At 43.4% G+C, this 18120-nt stretch overlaps 1 protein-coding gene across 5 annotated transcripts in view; it reads left to right on the plus strand.

Moving 5' to 3' along the window:
• LOC124027397 (plexin-A1-like) overlaps positions 1 to 18120 on the plus strand; it is a 404375-nt gene that overhangs the window by 236027 nt on the left and 150228 nt on the right. For all 5 annotated transcript variants that reach the window (XM_046339848.1, XM_046339847.1, XM_046339840.1 and 2 more), the window contains one exon: positions 8078 to 8192. In XM_046339848.1, the coding sequence (XP_046195804.1) occupies positions 8078 to 8192 (115 nt within the window). The remainder of the gene's footprint in view (positions 1 to 8077; positions 8193 to 18120) is intronic.

The raw sequence follows: 18120 nt of genomic DNA on the forward strand, positions 1-18120 counted from the left end.
ACACGACACATTTCAGTTGAAATATAGCCAAAAGTAAAGTGGAAGCGCACCAAAACATTGAACTTACATATTATATGTCGATTAAACTTGTCAAACTAACTTCATAATCAAGCTTTAACATGTTATAAAGGTATACAGCAATCATGAGGACGAACAGAAACGCATGCATTGTATAATCGATCTTGGAAAAAAGACAGGACCGGAGCAGAGCATGCATAAAAGTGACCTGTTTTTTCGCGTGACCGAAAGGTTTCGGCCTGCCAAAACTCTCGTGAGCGCGCGATTCTCACAATGAGTAGCCCCATTGAAAGCCGAGATCGCGCTAAAGACAGAGAGACTGTTCCCAGACCTGTAAGTGCTTGGGAAGGGTGGGGGCGATGACGTCAAAGTTGGGCCAACTTTTCTGATGACAAGAGAGTTTGGGAGAATGACTGCCCTGAGAGTTCTGCTTTACATACAGACATAATTTAAACGGTTTTAGAAGCTTTAGAGTGTTTTCTATTCAATAATATTTTTTATTTGCATATATTAGCAACTTTTGACAAAACAAATTATGTTTACTATGGGCACGCAATTACTCCAGCGGGGGCAGTAGACAGCCCTATCCCCAATTAATCACCCGGTAAAATGCTACTTGAGTAAAAGTCTTAAAGTATATGGTTTGTACTTAAGTATCAACAGCAAAAGTATAAATCATTAAACATTTATTTTACTAAGCAAACAAGATGAAAAAAATGTATTTTTTTGTGTTTTTTTTACATTTACAGATAGCCTGGGGCACAGCTCAACACTCAGACATAATTTACAAATGAAGCATTGTGTTTCGTGAGTCTGCCAGAACAGATGCATTAGGGATGACCAGGGATGTTCTGTTGATAAGTGCGTGATAAGTGCGTAATTTTCCTGTCCTGCTAAGCATTCAAAATGTAACGAGTACTTTTGGGTGTCAGGGAAATGTAAGGAGTAAAAAGTACATTATTTTCTTTAGGAATGTAGTGGAAAAAGTAAAAGTAGTCAAATGTATCAATAGTAAACTACAGATACCCCAAAAAACTACTTTCGTAGTACTTTAAAGTATTTTGACTTACACCCAAAACAAACGCGAATACAAAACACTGGGATGTACCCAAACAATAGAGTGAGGGTAAACCTGAATACCCAATGCACAAAACACGCAGCACAGGCTGAGACAACGCATAGGTAATCACACCACCAACGGACATGGGAACAATAATCAACAGCCCAATGGGGAAACAAAGGGCATATTTATACAAACACAATCGGTGAGAACACCAGGTGTGCGCAATGACACAGTTCAGTGCAGCCTACAAGGCCGGTGATGTCGACCTCTGAAACTGGTCAACATAATGAGCAGCAGTACTGGGGGGATCCGTGACAATCTTCTGTACAGTATACCACCCCTACCTTGTCACAGCACAACTGATTGGCTCAAATGCTTTAAGAAGGAAAGAAATTCCACAAATTGACCTAAATCACTTGTGCTGCTTGTGTGCTGAAATCCACAATATATGGGGGAGGGTGTAAGGGTTATGCTAGATGTGATGGAGTGACAGAACTGCCAGTTAAAAACAAGTGGTTGTTTGGTCTCATCCTGCCATAGGCTTTCATCCATGTTCCATTCTGAGGCGCTGTGAAACCAGACGTTTCGACAGAGAGAGACCCTTTTGTTCAAACACAACCTTTTGTTTCTAAACCCAGTCTTAGTAAAAATCTAAACCACAACCAGCCATTCAGGACCTCTGGGATTGGCTCTCCCCAGGCTAGATGCACTTGTCCTGTGGTGTTAGGTCAGACTAGACCCCCTCCCCCCTGGATGAACCAGAGTGGAGATAGGTTGTGCCTGCTGTGGTATTAGCCGCAGGGCAGCAGATGGCCAGTGGGCCTCATAGGTTCCTCAAAGCCCAAAGTTGCGTGTCCCCCGTGCCAGTCAGACGAGCCCCCTTGGAGAATGGGCCTCACTACAGTACCCCCCTAACACATACACACACAGCCCACTGATTTGGCCAGTTGGTTGAGGCCGGTGTGGTGGTAACAATTTTAAGATTGTGGGTTGGACCCCTGCTAAGGCCTCTTAAGACACCTCTTCAATTGTTAATGCTACTGCAATACTGGGGTTCATAGTCGTAATATTACCCACAAATATGATAAAGAGCTTGTGTAACGGAGTGGACATCATAATGTCTACAATATAGAGGTGACACGCATCTATGGAGATGACAGTGATCGAAGCAGATGGCAGAGTAAATCACATTGGTTGGTAAATCTAATTCAGGGATTTGGGTTATGGAGTGGACATTTTCTTTTGTAATAACAAGAGTCTACAGAGTTGACGAGGAAAGATGCTGAGTAGATGAGAGACACAAAGTGGTTTATATATTTATATGCAAGCAGAAACATCATTCATGCCCGGAACACACACTCGTATACACACAAACTCTATCCAAAAAGAGCTTCAAAAGCAGTCATCATATTTCACCCCTTGTATCCTTTCTCTCTCTTCTTCTATAGATGTTGTGTATATGCATACTGGAATTACAATCACTCTCGCCAAGGGATATGCTCGCCCAATGTTGAAAGACATGGATACATACTGATACATTATCCCATATGAATACAATATCTACCCCCACACCTACCCAGCATACACACACCACACCCCATCCTCCCACCCCCCATACACACACCATCCAGCCATCCCCATATACACCCTAACCACCAACCCCCCATACTGACACCATCCATACATCCCCCATACACACAGTACCTACCCTTTCCCCATACACACAGTACCTACCCTTTCCCCATACACACAGTACCTACCCTTTCCCCATACACACACTACCTACCCTTTCCACATACACACAGTACCTACCCTTTCCCCATACACACAGTACCTACCCTTTCCCCATACACACAGTACCTACCCTTTCCCCATACACACAGTACCTACCCTTTCCCCATACACACAGTACCTACCCTTTCCACATGCACCCAGTACCTACCCTTTCCCCATACACACAGTACCTACCCCTTCCCCATACACACAGTACCTACCCTTTCCCCATACACACAGTACCTACCCTTTCCCCATACACACACTACCTATCCTTTCCCCATACACACACTACCTACCCTTTCCCCATACACACACTACCTACCCTTTCCCCATACACACACTACGTACCCTTTCCCCATACACACAGTACCTACCCTTTCCCCATACACACAGTACCTACCCTTTCCCCATACACACAGTACCTACCCTTTCCCCATACACACAGTACCTACCCTTTCCCCATACACACACTACCTACCCTTTCCCCATACACACACTACCTACCCTTTCCCCATACACACACTACCTACCATTTCCCCATACACACACTACCTACCATTTCCCCATACACACACTACCTACCCTTTCCCCATACGCACCAAAAACACACACCCTCCCTCCTTATTTGTTCTACTGATACGTCTTGGGCCTGCGATTTAAAAAAATTAATTAAAAAATTCATACATTTGCATATCAATATTATTGTAATTAGAAATCCCACTGTTTCAGTTAAGGTTGGAGAGATTGAAATAGAAAATCACTCGCGGCCATGATTACTTCTTAATTAAATGTTTCCATTAAAAAAAATCCCATTTGCGATTTATTAGGACTAGGGTGGATAGTCTGGAAATGAAGTAGGGTTGATGTCTCAACTAAGATCTCTAAGCACCTTTTTCCTGTAGTTCATTTTGTTCAGGTACTGACTGCGTCATCTACTGGGTGATTGAGGGTCCTTACAGTCTAATTCATTATAAAGACGCCGCAGGAAACTGTGTCATACTCTCTCCTCCAGATATGGAAAGGGTGTGGTTTGGAGATGGAGGTACACAGAGACAAAAAGAGGTAGAACATTTGAGTGTGTGACATTATGAATGAGACTTTTCCATTTGTCTCTGTGACTATCCTCTCTCCTCACATTTCCTACAAGGTCCTAAATGCTTCTCATCTGATCTTAACATTGGGGCAAATGCATGCCTCCACAATAAGCACTTGCACTTACATCTCTTGATAAACATTTTGGGCCAAAGCAGACATTTAATCATTGAAGAGAGCATAGAAGAGCATCCACATTGAAGGTATTTATCTTCCTGCTATTTACACCTTTAAAAAGCACTATTAATTTGAAATAAACTGCACCTTCAGAATAAGTCATTTTATCAAGTCTATAATGTTAAAGCGATCGAGGTTTGAAGTGTGGCTACATGGGAAGCATGGCTTCTCCATTGATGGTTGGATTGTCACAAGGGGGTCCAGGTATCGTGGCCCACCTCCAGACAGAAGTTTGGGGGTGGGAGGGTATCCTCAAATGGCCTTGGGTGGGTATCCCCAAAGTTCAAAGACTTGGATGGACACTAGCAGGGGGAAGCAACTAGTGAGTTACTGGGGGGCTCTATGTATAGGCCTGCTTCCAGACCAAAGGAGTAGTTGTCGGGGATCCCCAAATGGGGCCTCTGCATGGAATTGAATGGACAAAAACATACCTGGTACCCTCCCTCCTTCCACATTAAGCTATGGAACTGTTAATGAGCTATTGAACTCATGCTTCCTGAGGGAGGTAAAGAATTGGTAGATGGTAGGTGGTCCAGGCATGCTGCTCTCCTGCTCGTTATACCAAAGACCTAAGACACAAACAGAACACACATTTTCTTTAATGAATAAAAGAAAGGATGAAATAAAAGGATCTTTGTCTGGTAGATGTATAGCCTACATTTAAAACACGTTTGGGGATTTGATCTAGAGCCTGTACTTTGTGGGGACCTTGCATCGATCCCCACGTAATGGCAAATCCTGCTGTGCTAAAATGGTGTCCTGCTTTTGTCATTATTAACATGCTCATGTAATACAAAGAGTGGTCATTGTCTAAGCTACATAAACTAGCCCCTTTTTAGGGGTAAGCCCCCTTTTTTCAATTTTCGCCAAAATGACATCCAAATCTAACTGCCTGTAGCTCAGGCCCTGAAGCAAGGATATGCATATTCTTAGTACCATTTGAAAGGAAACACTTTGAATGTAGGAGAATATAACATAATAGATCTGGTAGAAGAAAATATAAACTTTTTTCTATCACCATCTTTGAAATGCAACAGAAAGGTCCAAAATCTAGCCATCACTCTTGTTGTAATTCCGATGGTGTCCACAAGAGGGCATCAGTGTTTGCAAAGTTTCCGACTGATAACTTGAAGTATGAGCAAGCTACATGACATTTAATGTGAAGTCACCTAGGTACATTTGGGCAAATTGTGAAGGAGACATTTACATTTACATGACATTTTTTCTGCAAGAATATCATCAAAACTGTATACTTGGACTTTGATTTAGCTTTTCCATATTGTAAGTTCAACATTTGCAAAACACCCATTTTTCATAACTTCATAACTCTCCATATTCTTGTAATTTTTGTCCAAAAGGAAAAGGCTTGCTGTCGCACAAGGTTAGCAGCTACATTTTTTTGTCCACGGTCAAACGACCATCCCTCATCACTGTCAAACGCTCCCTAAAACACTTCTGCGAGCAGGCCTTTCTAATCGACCTGGCCCGGGTATCCTGGAAGGATATTGACTTCATCCCGACAGTCAAGGATGCCTAGTCGATCTTAAAAGTAATTTCCTCACCATCTTAAATAGGCATGCCCCTTTCAAAACATTTAGAACTAACAGATATAGCCCATGGTTCACTCCAGACCTGACTGCCATTGACCAGCACAAAAAAATCCTGTGGCGTACTGCAATAGCATCGAATAAGCCCCTTGATATGCAACTGTTCAGGGAAGTCAGGAACCAATACACGCAGTCAATCTGGAAAGCAAAGGCTAGCTTTTTCAAACAGAAATTTGCATCCTGTAGCTCTAACTCCAAAAAGTTTTGGGACACCGTGAAGGCCATGGAGAATAAGAGCACCTCCTCCCTGCTGCCCACTGCTCTGAGGCTAGGTAACAAGGTCATCACCAATAAATCCATGATAATCGACATTTTCAACAAGAATTTATCTACGGCTGGCCATGCTTTCCTCTTGTCTACCCCAGCCAAAGCCAACAACTCCGCACCCCCCCCGAAGCTACTTGCCCAAGTCTCCCCAGCTTCTCCTTCACCCAAATCTAGTAGCAGATGTTCTGAAAGAGCTGCAAAACCTGGACCCGTACAAATCAGCTGGGCTAGACAATCTGGACATTCTCTTTCTAAAATGATCCGTTGAAATTGTTGCAACCCCTATTACTAGCCTATTCAACCTCTCTTTCGTATCGTCTGAGATTCCTAAAGATTGGAAAGCTGCGGGTGACACTCTAGAGAGTCGAAAGTTTTACATTTTAAAAGCCATCCTCTCATTTCTTTCTACGTTGATGAATCACCCTCCTGTTTTGATGCTGGAATAAGAGGCCTGTTATTTCCTTACAGAAATGCTAACATAGAAGCAAGCAAACCATTTGGCGAGATAGACTAACCTGGCCTAATCAAGCCGCCTCCCATTTGTTTCTACATTGATGAATCAATCGCCCTACTGCACTCGTGTCAGATTAAGAGGCCTGTGATTTCCTTAGCCGCCCATTGCTCATTCTTAATGGACAGGCTCTCTCAGCACAATGCTAAATTTGTCAATTAAAGGCGCGGTGGGATTGAATTAAAGCCTGGGCCTCTGATCCTTACAAAGATGGGGGTTGCTGGAACAACCGCTTTGAAAACACACTTAACAAAGGAGCGTCCTAATTGATCCAAATGAATCTGCATCTTGTTTGATGGATTCAGATTGCATCCGACTTTAAGAGCTCTGAAAGATAAAATCATGTTACTCATGCCGGCCGTAGAATCAGAAATGCCGTTTTAAACGAGGAAGCATACACAGAAGGATACGTGTTGTCTTTGTACGGGTATTGATTGAGCTAGATCTGTTAGGTTCATGCAGATAATATCGAAAATGAGAATTTCAGTCTGGTTTTAGATTGTCTGCTTTTGATACATTTCATGTTTTTTTTTTTTTTTTTGAAGTTGACAGTTTGACTTAATGAAGTTTGTTGACTGACAACAATTGGCTGCCCTTTACAATACAGTAGAAAAGATAGATAAGTAAGTAACATCTTTTCTCTTATTTTTTGTGATGAAATCATTTGCTTTGTAGAGCATAGTTCAATCCCTATTTTTGGTGGCGATGAAGCACCAGTGTCTTACATCAATAAACTAGACACAAGAAGCTGTCAGATGTCTCCATTCCCACCTACACACACCACTGCATGAGCACATACACACACCAGCCCAGACTCCCCGTCGATACCTCTGTCCCACGAGGCATCTAGACAGGGCCCTTGGCTACACCCCACCCGTCTTTATCCTTCATATCTCTCCCTTTCTCTCCCCCTTTTCTCAATCTCCCCCACAGTATCTGGCATTTCCCACTCTCACTCAGGGAGACCCACCTGCTATTGATCTATTTTCTCTCTTTTATTTCCCTCTGTTCATCCCTCTCCTCCCCTGGGCACCGGGGCTAAAGCAGGTGCATTTAAATAGCGATGGCTCTTAGCTGGAGGATGAAAGGGGCTTTAGACAAAGGTGAGGGAAGGTTTAAAAGCCATGGGGAGAATTAAACACTGGGGGATGGATAGAGAAAGGTGGAGGTAAAGACTGTCAACGGGGGAGAGAACTAGGGAGAAAACAGACAGAGGTAAAGATAAAACATTTAGGGGGAGAGGGTAACTTGATACGGAGAGCCTATAGAACAGCATAGATAGGGGGAGACGAGGAAGATATTGAGAGAGGGATACTAAACGTGTACAGAGAGGGGGAGAACATTTAAGAGAAGTGAATATTGAGATAAGTGAGAGACTGAACAAGAGGACAGGTAGAGTATGGCTCGAGAGAGGTTAAGAGGGTCGTAGCAAGAGATGTATTTTATTTCTTTCTTTGTTTGTTTGTTTCATTCTGACGCTGCATGTGCCCAGCCCATATGGGTTGATACTTCCCATCAAGTGTTTTCTGTGTCCCCTAACGCTCTCCATCCACCGTCCTCCCCCAGGTGCCTGTCGTGTGTGAACGGTTCCTTCCCGTGCCACTGGTGTAAGTACCGTCACATCTGCACCCAGAACGCCAACGACTGCTCCTTCCAGGAGGGCCGCGTCAACGTGTCCGAGGTGAGTGTCACACTATTTCCTGTCCCTCCTTCACATACCCCGAGTCCAACATTGTTTTTCTCCTACATGACTTAAGGAGTAGGGGATGTTAAACCCACATTTGTGACCCAAAACCTGGATTCGGTCATTTGTAGCAATATTTTAAATTGTGTTTTTTACATTGGATAGAAGTAGAGAATCGGAGCTAGAAAATAGTATATCATACACTGCAGATGGGAAAGTAATTCTGCTTTGAAAGTTGATAAACTTGTCACCCCACTTTTGAGAAAATGGCCCGTGAATGTTTTGGTGCACCGACTGGAGAGCTCTTCTTTGTCTACACCCATTCAGAATCGTTCACACCCTCTTCATCGTCACCCCTCTTTAAAGTTTTACATGTGAGGCCATGTGCTAAACAGAGTGAATAAGGTAGTGTAGTAAATAACCAAAGATTTCAAGACTACAAGTGGTTAAAGTAGTAGCAAAAAGCTGCAGTAAAAATCCTTGGCCTATATCCTAATCTAATTTTGGTGCAGGTCATGTTGTTCTTCACATTACCGTCTCTGGTAAACACACACTGTATCAAATAAAATCTATGTTTTTTTATCACATGCACAGGATACAGAAGGTGTAAACAGTACAGTGAAATTGTTACTTGCATAGTGGAGTCTTTTGTTTAGACATGTAGATAGCTAGCTAAACAATGAACCATAATCCCAACTCGTATTACCATGTACCGTGCATGAATCTGCACGTAGCTAATGCTAACCAACTAGGTTCAATGTTAGCTAGCTAGCTAGCTAACATTAGGCTATAACTAGCAATGCAAATGGCTTTCTGAGATATAAATAATATTACTACACAGATCATACTTGTAACATTAGCTACCGAGCCAACCAGCCAAAGTTAGCTAGAAAGCTAATAGTACGCTTCATCTTCCAATGGAAACAACTTTCTGAAAAAACTAGAAAGTATAATATCTGAAAATGTAGCGAGACTCTTACCCGTATACATGGATGAACGCTTCTCCTTCTGTCATGGATGCCATGGTTGCCCAATAACACTTTTGATCTGTGTTTCTTCCCCATCACTGTCATCAGAAGACTACAATGTCTGGTTCATTGAAAATGTTTTGACCTATTTCAAAGATTTCCTGATTATCTGATTCATTTTCAGAGTCCCAGAGGGTCGGCACGATCGTCCTCCAGAAAGTAGTCCATCACACGATAACGCCTGATAACTTCAGGGCCACAATGTTGAGAGCAGTAGCAAAACTTTTTCAGTTGTTCATAGCGTTCAAAAAAGCCGCAATAGAAAGGATTTTCGACACATACTGAGAGCTCATGTTCTAGACAGAAGCATGCTACATGGCAGACGAATTCAAACTCATCTCTTGGCATGTCAAGCCCATCCATTATCTCAGCCAATCATGGCTAGCAGGAAGGTTCCTGACTTTTTCCGTGACTAAACCAGCTAGGCTCGTAATTTAACAATTTTATTCGTATTTAAAGAGGGCATACAAGAGTGTTAAGGCACATGAAAGTTCATGTTCCAAAAACACATGTTGATATGAAATAAAATAAAAACGCCTCCTTTTGAAGTAGTGATGTGCGTCATATGCCTAGCTTCTTGAAACGAGTCATATAGAAGACTGTGTTAATTCACTGAGCTAAAGTCTTGTAAATTCATTAAGACTTGGTTGATGTAAACCCGCTACACAAGCACGCCTGTACACTAACCTTATGTTAGTGTACAACTAATCTTGTGGAGATTAACCTTGTGTTAGTGTACAATTAACCTTGTGGAGACACAATTCAGTCCCGTTCAAAATCCTATTTTCCCTAACACGTACCCTAACCTTAACCCTAAACCTAGCTCCTAGCCCAAATGTTAAGTAAATGTTTTTTATTGGTATAATTTTTTTTTTCTCACAAATTTTGCGACCCTGCTTTTGGTCAACCTCCTGAGTTGACCTCTCCTTTTGGAAACGCTAAAGTGAGTAAATTTTTAGGACTGCTGAAGGGAGGGTCCCAACAGTTTACACTTTGAAGTGTAGGAAGAAGCTGATTGCTATAAAAACGTTTTTTTTTGTATCCTCTTTTTCTCCTGATATCCAATTGGTAGTTAGTCCTGCCCGTCGCTGCAACTCCAGTATTATATCCAGGACTAGGGAGAGGCGAAGGTCGAGAGCCATGCGTCCTCTGAAACACAACCCTGCCATGCCACACTGCTTCTTGACACACTTCTCGCTTTACCCCTGAAGGCAGCTGCACCAATGTGTCGGAAGAAACACTGTACAACTGGTGAGGAGCGTGCATGTGCCCGGCCTGCCACAGGAGTCGCTAAAGAGCGATTTGGCAAGGACATCCCGGCCGGCCAAACCTTCCCCTAACCCGGATGATGCTGGGTCAATTGTTCGCCACCTCATTGGTCTCCCGACTGCGACACAGCCCGGGATCGAACCCGGATCTGTAATGACGCCTCTAGCACTGCAATGCAGTGCCTTAGACCCCTGCCACTCGGGAGGCCACCTTAACCTAATTCTAACCTGAAAACTATTTATAATCTTCTAACTCTAAACCCGCTAGAAATAGTATTTTACCTTTTGAGGACTAACAAAATGTCCCCGGTTGGTCCAATTTTTGTTTCTTTTACTAGAAGAATAGTTAAACGTGACACACACACACACACACACACACACACACACACACACACACACACACACACACACACACACACACACACACACACACACACACACACACACACACACACACACACACACACACACACACACACACACTTATGCATTCTCATCCTTGCTGCTGAGTTCCATTTGTTTATGGCTGACTGGGAGCTATTGGCAACGCTGCCTGTATACATAATGCCAGGCAGTGTTTCTGTTTCCTGTCCATAGGAAGGCTGAATGAATAGATATGTAAATGTAGCGTTGTTCAACATATCCAAATGCAACATTAGCATAACAGTTCATATCAATCACACATCTCCCGCCTTCACGGCCACTCTTACAGTGGAATACCAAGTGGGACCGGCAATGTTTGTCACATACACATAAACATAGATGCACGCTCATGCAAAAACACATGCTCAAACACTGGAGCCCATTCCCTCCCCCTACACATAACATACACACTCTTGGACAGCTGGTTCCTTTTTCTTCCCCTCTCCCATCATAGTCCTGTATACACTATACAGTCATCTCTTACACACAGACATGTATGCGCACACACACACCCACCCTGTCTCTCTAAACACTTATCTTATACTTAGACTTATTGTCAAATATTTATGAATGCATATCCACTGTCCAACCAATTGACTTGACAGTCGTGCTTTACTATTAAGCATAATCCATCTGATTCCGCCTGAAACACATACAGACAGACAGACAGACACAGACAGACACAGACAGACACAGACAGACACAGACAGACACAGACAGACACAGACAGACACAGACAGACACAGACAGACACAGACAGACACAGACAGACACAGACAGACACACAGACACACAGACACACAGACACACAGACACACAGACACACAGACACACAGACACACAGACACACAGACACACACACACACACACACACACACACACACACACACACACACACACACACACACACACACACACACACACACACACACACACACACACACACACACACACACACACACACACACACACACATCCCTGTGTGTTTACAGTCCAGCTCTGAGCTTCCCTTTTCGACCGTTCCACCTAATCTCTAGACAGGATTACAACCTATGCAGGTTGGACAGCCTTCTTATTTACAGACACATCTAATTTGTCAACCTCAATTCAATTACATACAAACCCTCAGTCTTATCTTTTCTCCAACCGTAGCGGTGTATAACATTAGCGGAATAGCCTAGCATTAGCTATGTAGCGGTACCATAGCAGTGCTAACCCGGACTCTGGCTCTCTGGCCAAGGAGCAACATGGACGTACCTTCACGGCTCGGAGAGTAAATGATGCGGATTAGCACTCCCATCTGTAATTCATGGGGTGTGCTGGCTACTCTAGTATGTTATGTTTGTGGTTGAGAGGAACTGAGGGGTAAATGCCTGATTAACAGGAAAGGCCTGTGGGGAGGGAGAGGGGGATATGGGAAGGGGGAGGTCTGTGCATGAAGGCAGACAGAGGGAGGGAGAAGGAGGCAGGCAGGCAGGCAGGCAGCGAGAGATGGGGAGAGATGTGGAGGAAGGGAGAGGTCTGTGTGCTTGGAGGGAGAGGTCTGTGCATGGTGGCAGAGGAAGTGAGGGAGAAAGAGGGAGGCAGTCAGTGAAAGATGGGGGAGAAAGAGAGAGAGAGAGATGTGGAGGAAGTGAGAGGTCTGTGGAAAAGGAGAGGGGGGGAGGGAGAGATGTGGAGGAAGTGAGAGGTCTGTGGAAAAGGAGAGGGGGGAGGGAGAGATGTGGAGGAAGTGAGAGGTCTGTGGAAAAGGAGAGGGGGGGGGAGAGATGTAATGAAAGCCCGTGCGCGTGCCGTCTCTGGGTCTTATCTCAGCGAAGCACAACCAAGACAGGAGATCCAGAGTGGGATGGAGTAATATCCCCTCCCTCTATCCCCTGTCTAGCTCCCCTTAGTGTCTATTGCTCAGGAATATCTATTTTCTTCCATTTCACTTCCTCAGCCATCATCTATCCCATCCTTTGTATATTTCCCTTCTTCTTCACTTTTCTTCAAATTGTCATCCACTCTTTTCTCTCCTATTGTCTCTTCCCACTAATTTATCTTATTCTACCTCCCTGTTACTCTCCTCTCCTCTTATTATTTCCTTCCATTATGCTTTCTCTGCGTTTTCCTCTCCTCTCTCTCTCTCTCTCTCTCTCTCGTCCATTTTCTCAGGCCAGACTGGACAGTTCTCTCAGTGAGTCTGTCACGGCTCTCTCATTTATAATCATTAGAGCTGCTTTTTGTATCAGCCATAATAAAACAATGATTGCCAGATAGAATGTATCTCCTCACTGCTAATTAGACCATAGATCAAAGCGACACCACGGAAAGTCGTGCGAAGCCTTGCCCTGCCACCTCTCTTCTCTCCATACCTTCTTACTCTGAGATGTCTTCCTTTCTTCACCTTTTTTAATCATTCATTTCTTCTTTCTTCATTCTCCTTTTGATTGTCACTCCTTACTTCCTCTATTTATTTATAGTGGGGCAAAAAAAGTATTTAGTCAGCCACCAATTGTGCAAGTTCTCCCACTTAAAAAGACGAGATAGGCCTGTAAGTTTCATCATAGGTACACTTCAACTATGACAGACAAAATGAGAGAGAAGAAAATCCAGAAAAATCACATTGTAGGATTTTTAATACATTTATTTGAAAATTATGGTGGAAAATAATAATAATATAATAATATAATAATAATATATGCCATTTAGCAGACGCTTTTATCCAAAGCGACTTACAGTCATGTGTGCATACATTCTACGTATGGGTGGTCCGGGGGATCGAACCCACTACCCTGGCGTTACAAGCGCCATGCTCTACCAACTGAGCTACACAGGACCAAATACCATAAGTATTTGGTCACCTACAAACGAGCAAGATTTCTGGCTCTCACAGACCTGTAACTTCTTCTTTAAGAGGCTCATCCACTCGTTACCTGTATTAATGGCACCTGTTTGATCTTGTTATCAGTATAAAAGACACCTGTCCACACCCTCAAACAGTCACACTCCAAACTCCACTATGGCCAAGACCAAAGAGCTGTCAAAGGACACCAGAAACAAAATTGTAGACCCGCACCAGGCTGGGAAGAATCTGCAATAGGTAAGCAGCTTGGTTTGAAGAAATCAACTGTGGGAGCAATTATTAGGAAATTGAAGACATACAAGACCACTGATAATCTCCCTCGATCTGGGGCTCCACGCAAGATCTCACCCCGTGGGGTCAAAATGATCACAAAAACGGTGAGCAAAAAAATCCCAGAACCACACGGGGGGACCTAGTGAATAACCTGCAGAGAGCTGGGACCAAAGTAACAAAGCCTACCATCAGTAACACACTATGCCGCCAGGGACTCAAATCCTGCAGTGCCAGACATGTCCCTCTGCTTAAGCCAGTACATGTCCAGGCCCGTCTGAAGTTTGCTAGAGAGCATTTGGATGATCCAGAAGAAGATTGGAAGAATGTCATATGGTCAGAAAATATAACTTTTTGGTAAAAACACTACTTTTCGTGTTTGGAGGACAAAGAATGCTGAGTTGCATCCAAATAACACCATACCTACTGTGAAGCATGGGGGTGGAAACATCATGCTTTGGGGCTGTTTTTCTGCAAAGGGACCAGGACGACTGATCCGTGTAAAAGAAAGAATGAATGGGGCCATGTATCGTGAGATTTAGAGTGAAAACCTCCTTCCATCAGCAAGGGCATTGAAGATGAAACGTGGCTGGGTCTTTCAGCATGACAATGATCCTAAACTCACCTTCCGGGCAACAAAGGAGTGGCTTCGTAAGGGGCATTTCAAGGTCCTGGAGTGGCCTAGCCAGTCTCCAGAGCTCAACCCCATAGAAAATATTTGGAGGGATTTGAAAGTCCGTGTTGCCCAGCAACAGCCCCAAAACATCACTGCTCTAGAGGAGATCTGCATGGAGGAATGGGGCCAAAATACCAGCAACAGTGTGTGGAAACCTTGTGAAGACTTACAGAAAATGTTTGACCTCTGTCATTGCCAACAAAGGGTATATAACAAAGTATTGAGATAAACTTTTGTTATTGACCAAATACTTATTTTCCACCATAATTTGCAAATAAATTAATTAAAAATCCTACAATGTGATTTTCTGGATTTATTTTTCTAATTTTGTCCGTCATAGTTGAAGTGTACCTATGATGAAAATGACATGCCTCTTATCTTTTTAAGTGGGAGAACTTGCACAATTGTTGTCTGACTAAATACTTTTTTGCCCCACTGTATACACTGAATATACCGAACACCCTTCCTAATATTGACTCTCACCCCCTCCCAGAATAGCCTCAGAACATCCTCAATTCGTCGGGGCTTGGACTCTACAACGTGTCGAAAGCGTTCCATAGGGATGCTGGCCCATGTGGACTCAACTTTTCCCACAGTTCTGTCAAATTGGCTGGATGTCCTTTGGGTGGTGCACCATTCTTTATACACACAGTAATCCGTTGAGCTTGAAAAACCAAGCAGCGTTGCAGTTCTAGACACAATCCGATGCCTCTGGCACCTACTACCATACCCTTTTCAAATGCACTTAAATATTTTGTCTACCCATTCACCCTCTGAATGGCACAATCCATGTCTCAATTGTCTCATGGCTTAAAAATAAAAATAAATTACCTGTCTAATCCCCTTCATCTAAACTGATTTGAAGTGGATTTAACAAGTCACGTCAATAAGGGATAATGGCTTCCACCTGGACTCACCTGGTCAGTCTGTCATGGAAAGAGCATAATGTTTTGTATACTCAGTGTACATCTCAATTTCAACCTATCTCTCCCTTCCTCTTCTCCCTTTTCCTGTCTTTCTTTTTCCCCCTACCCCCCTCCCTTCATCCCTCTCTCCCTCCCCAACATTTCTTTGCCTTTCAGTGGGAGAAGGAGACAAGCACGGGCCATGTTTAATAAAATATAAACCTTTCCGAGAGGGAGAGAAGATAGAACAGAAAGAAGAGAGCGAGAACATCACTCTTCTCCTCCACCCACTTCAGTACCTCTCTCTGGTATCTCCCCCTACACACACACATATATATACATACACACGAACACACATACGTCCCACGTGATAGAGGGAAATGGTCAGATTGGCCTTTATAGAGGAGAGGGAGATGGGTGAAAGGAAGGAGAGAAACAGAGGGAAGAATAGAGAACCTGGCAATAAGCCGCAGATTACATTGAGTGACAATTTATTTAAAAAATGTTCTCGCAGAATTTAGAGAAGGAAGGAGGGATGGGTTGAGGGAGGAAGGAACCGGAGACGATGGGTGAAGTAGCTGCGGGCTTCCAGATGGACCGTAACTCGACCGTTACAGGCCGGCTCCTCCTTGTTAACCCTCCACTCAGCACCACGGTTGACAATCACATGACTCGCCGATAACACTAGTTCCTAATAACATTCCTTCCAGAAATATATGAATGGAGACTTGTTTCCACTTCATAATCCGATTTCCTTCACTTTAAACACAATCGTCGAAGTACTGGTTGCTCATCTTGTCCCTCCACACTCCTCTCTTCCCTTCCACCCTCTCTCTCCTTCCCTCTCTTTTCCATTCCAATTTGTTTCATTGGTAATAAGCAGATCAGTAAGTCACATCCTGTACTGACTGCTGACACCAATAGTGCAGTATGTAACATGCATATATATAACGAATGTAATTCACAGCCTCTTCACTGTCACACAGTTCCTCAATAACGTTCCCACACACTCATGTTATGTATGTCGCTCCTTTCTGAGAAAGAGGGGAGTGAAACAAAGAAAAGAGAGGAGTGAGATTTGGATCTGGTCCCTGAATGATGAACAACTCTCCTCAGATTGTATAGTTGCCCGTACTCGTCTATTTTTAGCCAGAACGCTCATGCGTTTCTTTTCTTCGTCCTTTCCTGTTTTTTTCTAACACGATAAAAGTGAGTGGCTTCCAAGTAGATAACTCATTTAAGAACTAACTTATGCTTTTACTTGAAAGTGGAGGTTGTTGCAGTACCTGGCAAGCAGCTTCAATGGCACAAACAGAAGGTAGTGGAAGCAAGGCTCCTCAAAGTGGGCCCTGGTCCAGGATGAATCTTAGACAGCAAACAGTATGCTAACATTTCTTTTATTTACTGTAATCAACGGTTAAAAACAAAATATGATTTTGAGTCGGGGAAAAATGTAATGTAACGGCAGCAAATGTTTGCCATGACATGTTTCGACCCCAAACCAAGGCACATCTTTGTTTTTATGTGAATACTGCATCCTTGACGTTGATCAGGTAGTCCTCCATAAGTCACACCCACCTCTTTTTACAGCCAATGAGGACTGTTGAAATAAATTCCTTAACCACTTCGACTTAATTGAGAGCTATTCTCTTTTGTTCACATGCACAAACTGCACACACACACCCACACACAAGTCCCTGTGTGTTTAGTCACAGTAGATCGCTGTGGGTGAATTATTCAGGGTGTATTAAATGTTGATTTCCACAGACCCTCTGAGTCTCTAGCCCGCCTGCCTTAATGGAGACCACAGATGAATATTGTATCCTTCCAGTCAGCGAGACTGGAGGAGATGGAGAGGTACATGGAAGAAAATAAGGTAGGATGCACAGTCACAGAGGGAGAGACTGGAGGAGAGGCAGATTTGAAATGAGAGAGGGGAGAGACAGAGAGGGTGATATTGATGAGAAGAGAAGTACAGGCAGAGTACAGATGAGAGAAAGACTGAGGGAGAGAGACTGAAGAGACAAACTTTGGGTAGAGGGAGATTTGTTTAGGTAGAGGGAGGCTAAAGAAGAGGGGGATGGTAGAGCGAGAGAGGTATTTAAAGACTGAACGTGATGGAGAGACAGAGAGAGAGGGTGATAAATAGACTGAAGGATACTGGTAGGCAGAGAGAGAGGAGTGCCGTTTGCTGTCGGTCTCGTGAGGTTTTCTAGCTGGTTCTGTTTTGTGCAGGTAAGTTGTCTACACTGATTCCATCACTTCCACCATTTCGCAGCCATGCATAATATATTTCCTAGCCATCATAGAGCAGTGGTTCCCAAACTAGGGGTTGTGAGCCCATGTGGGGTCGCCCGATATGAAATGGATTTACAAAATCCTTAAAACATTTACAGTACCAGTCAAAAGTTTGGACACATCTACACGTTTTTTTCTTTATTTTTACTATTTTCTACATTGTGGAATAATAGTGAAGGCATCAACACTATGAAATAACACATATGGAA

This window comes from Oncorhynchus gorbuscha, linkage group LG03 (genome assembly GCF_021184085.1).
Source record: "Oncorhynchus gorbuscha isolate QuinsamMale2020 ecotype Even-year linkage group LG03, OgorEven_v1.0, whole genome shotgun sequence".
In the NCBI taxonomy this organism is placed as follows: Eukaryota; Metazoa; Chordata; class Actinopteri; order Salmoniformes; family Salmonidae; genus Oncorhynchus; species Oncorhynchus gorbuscha.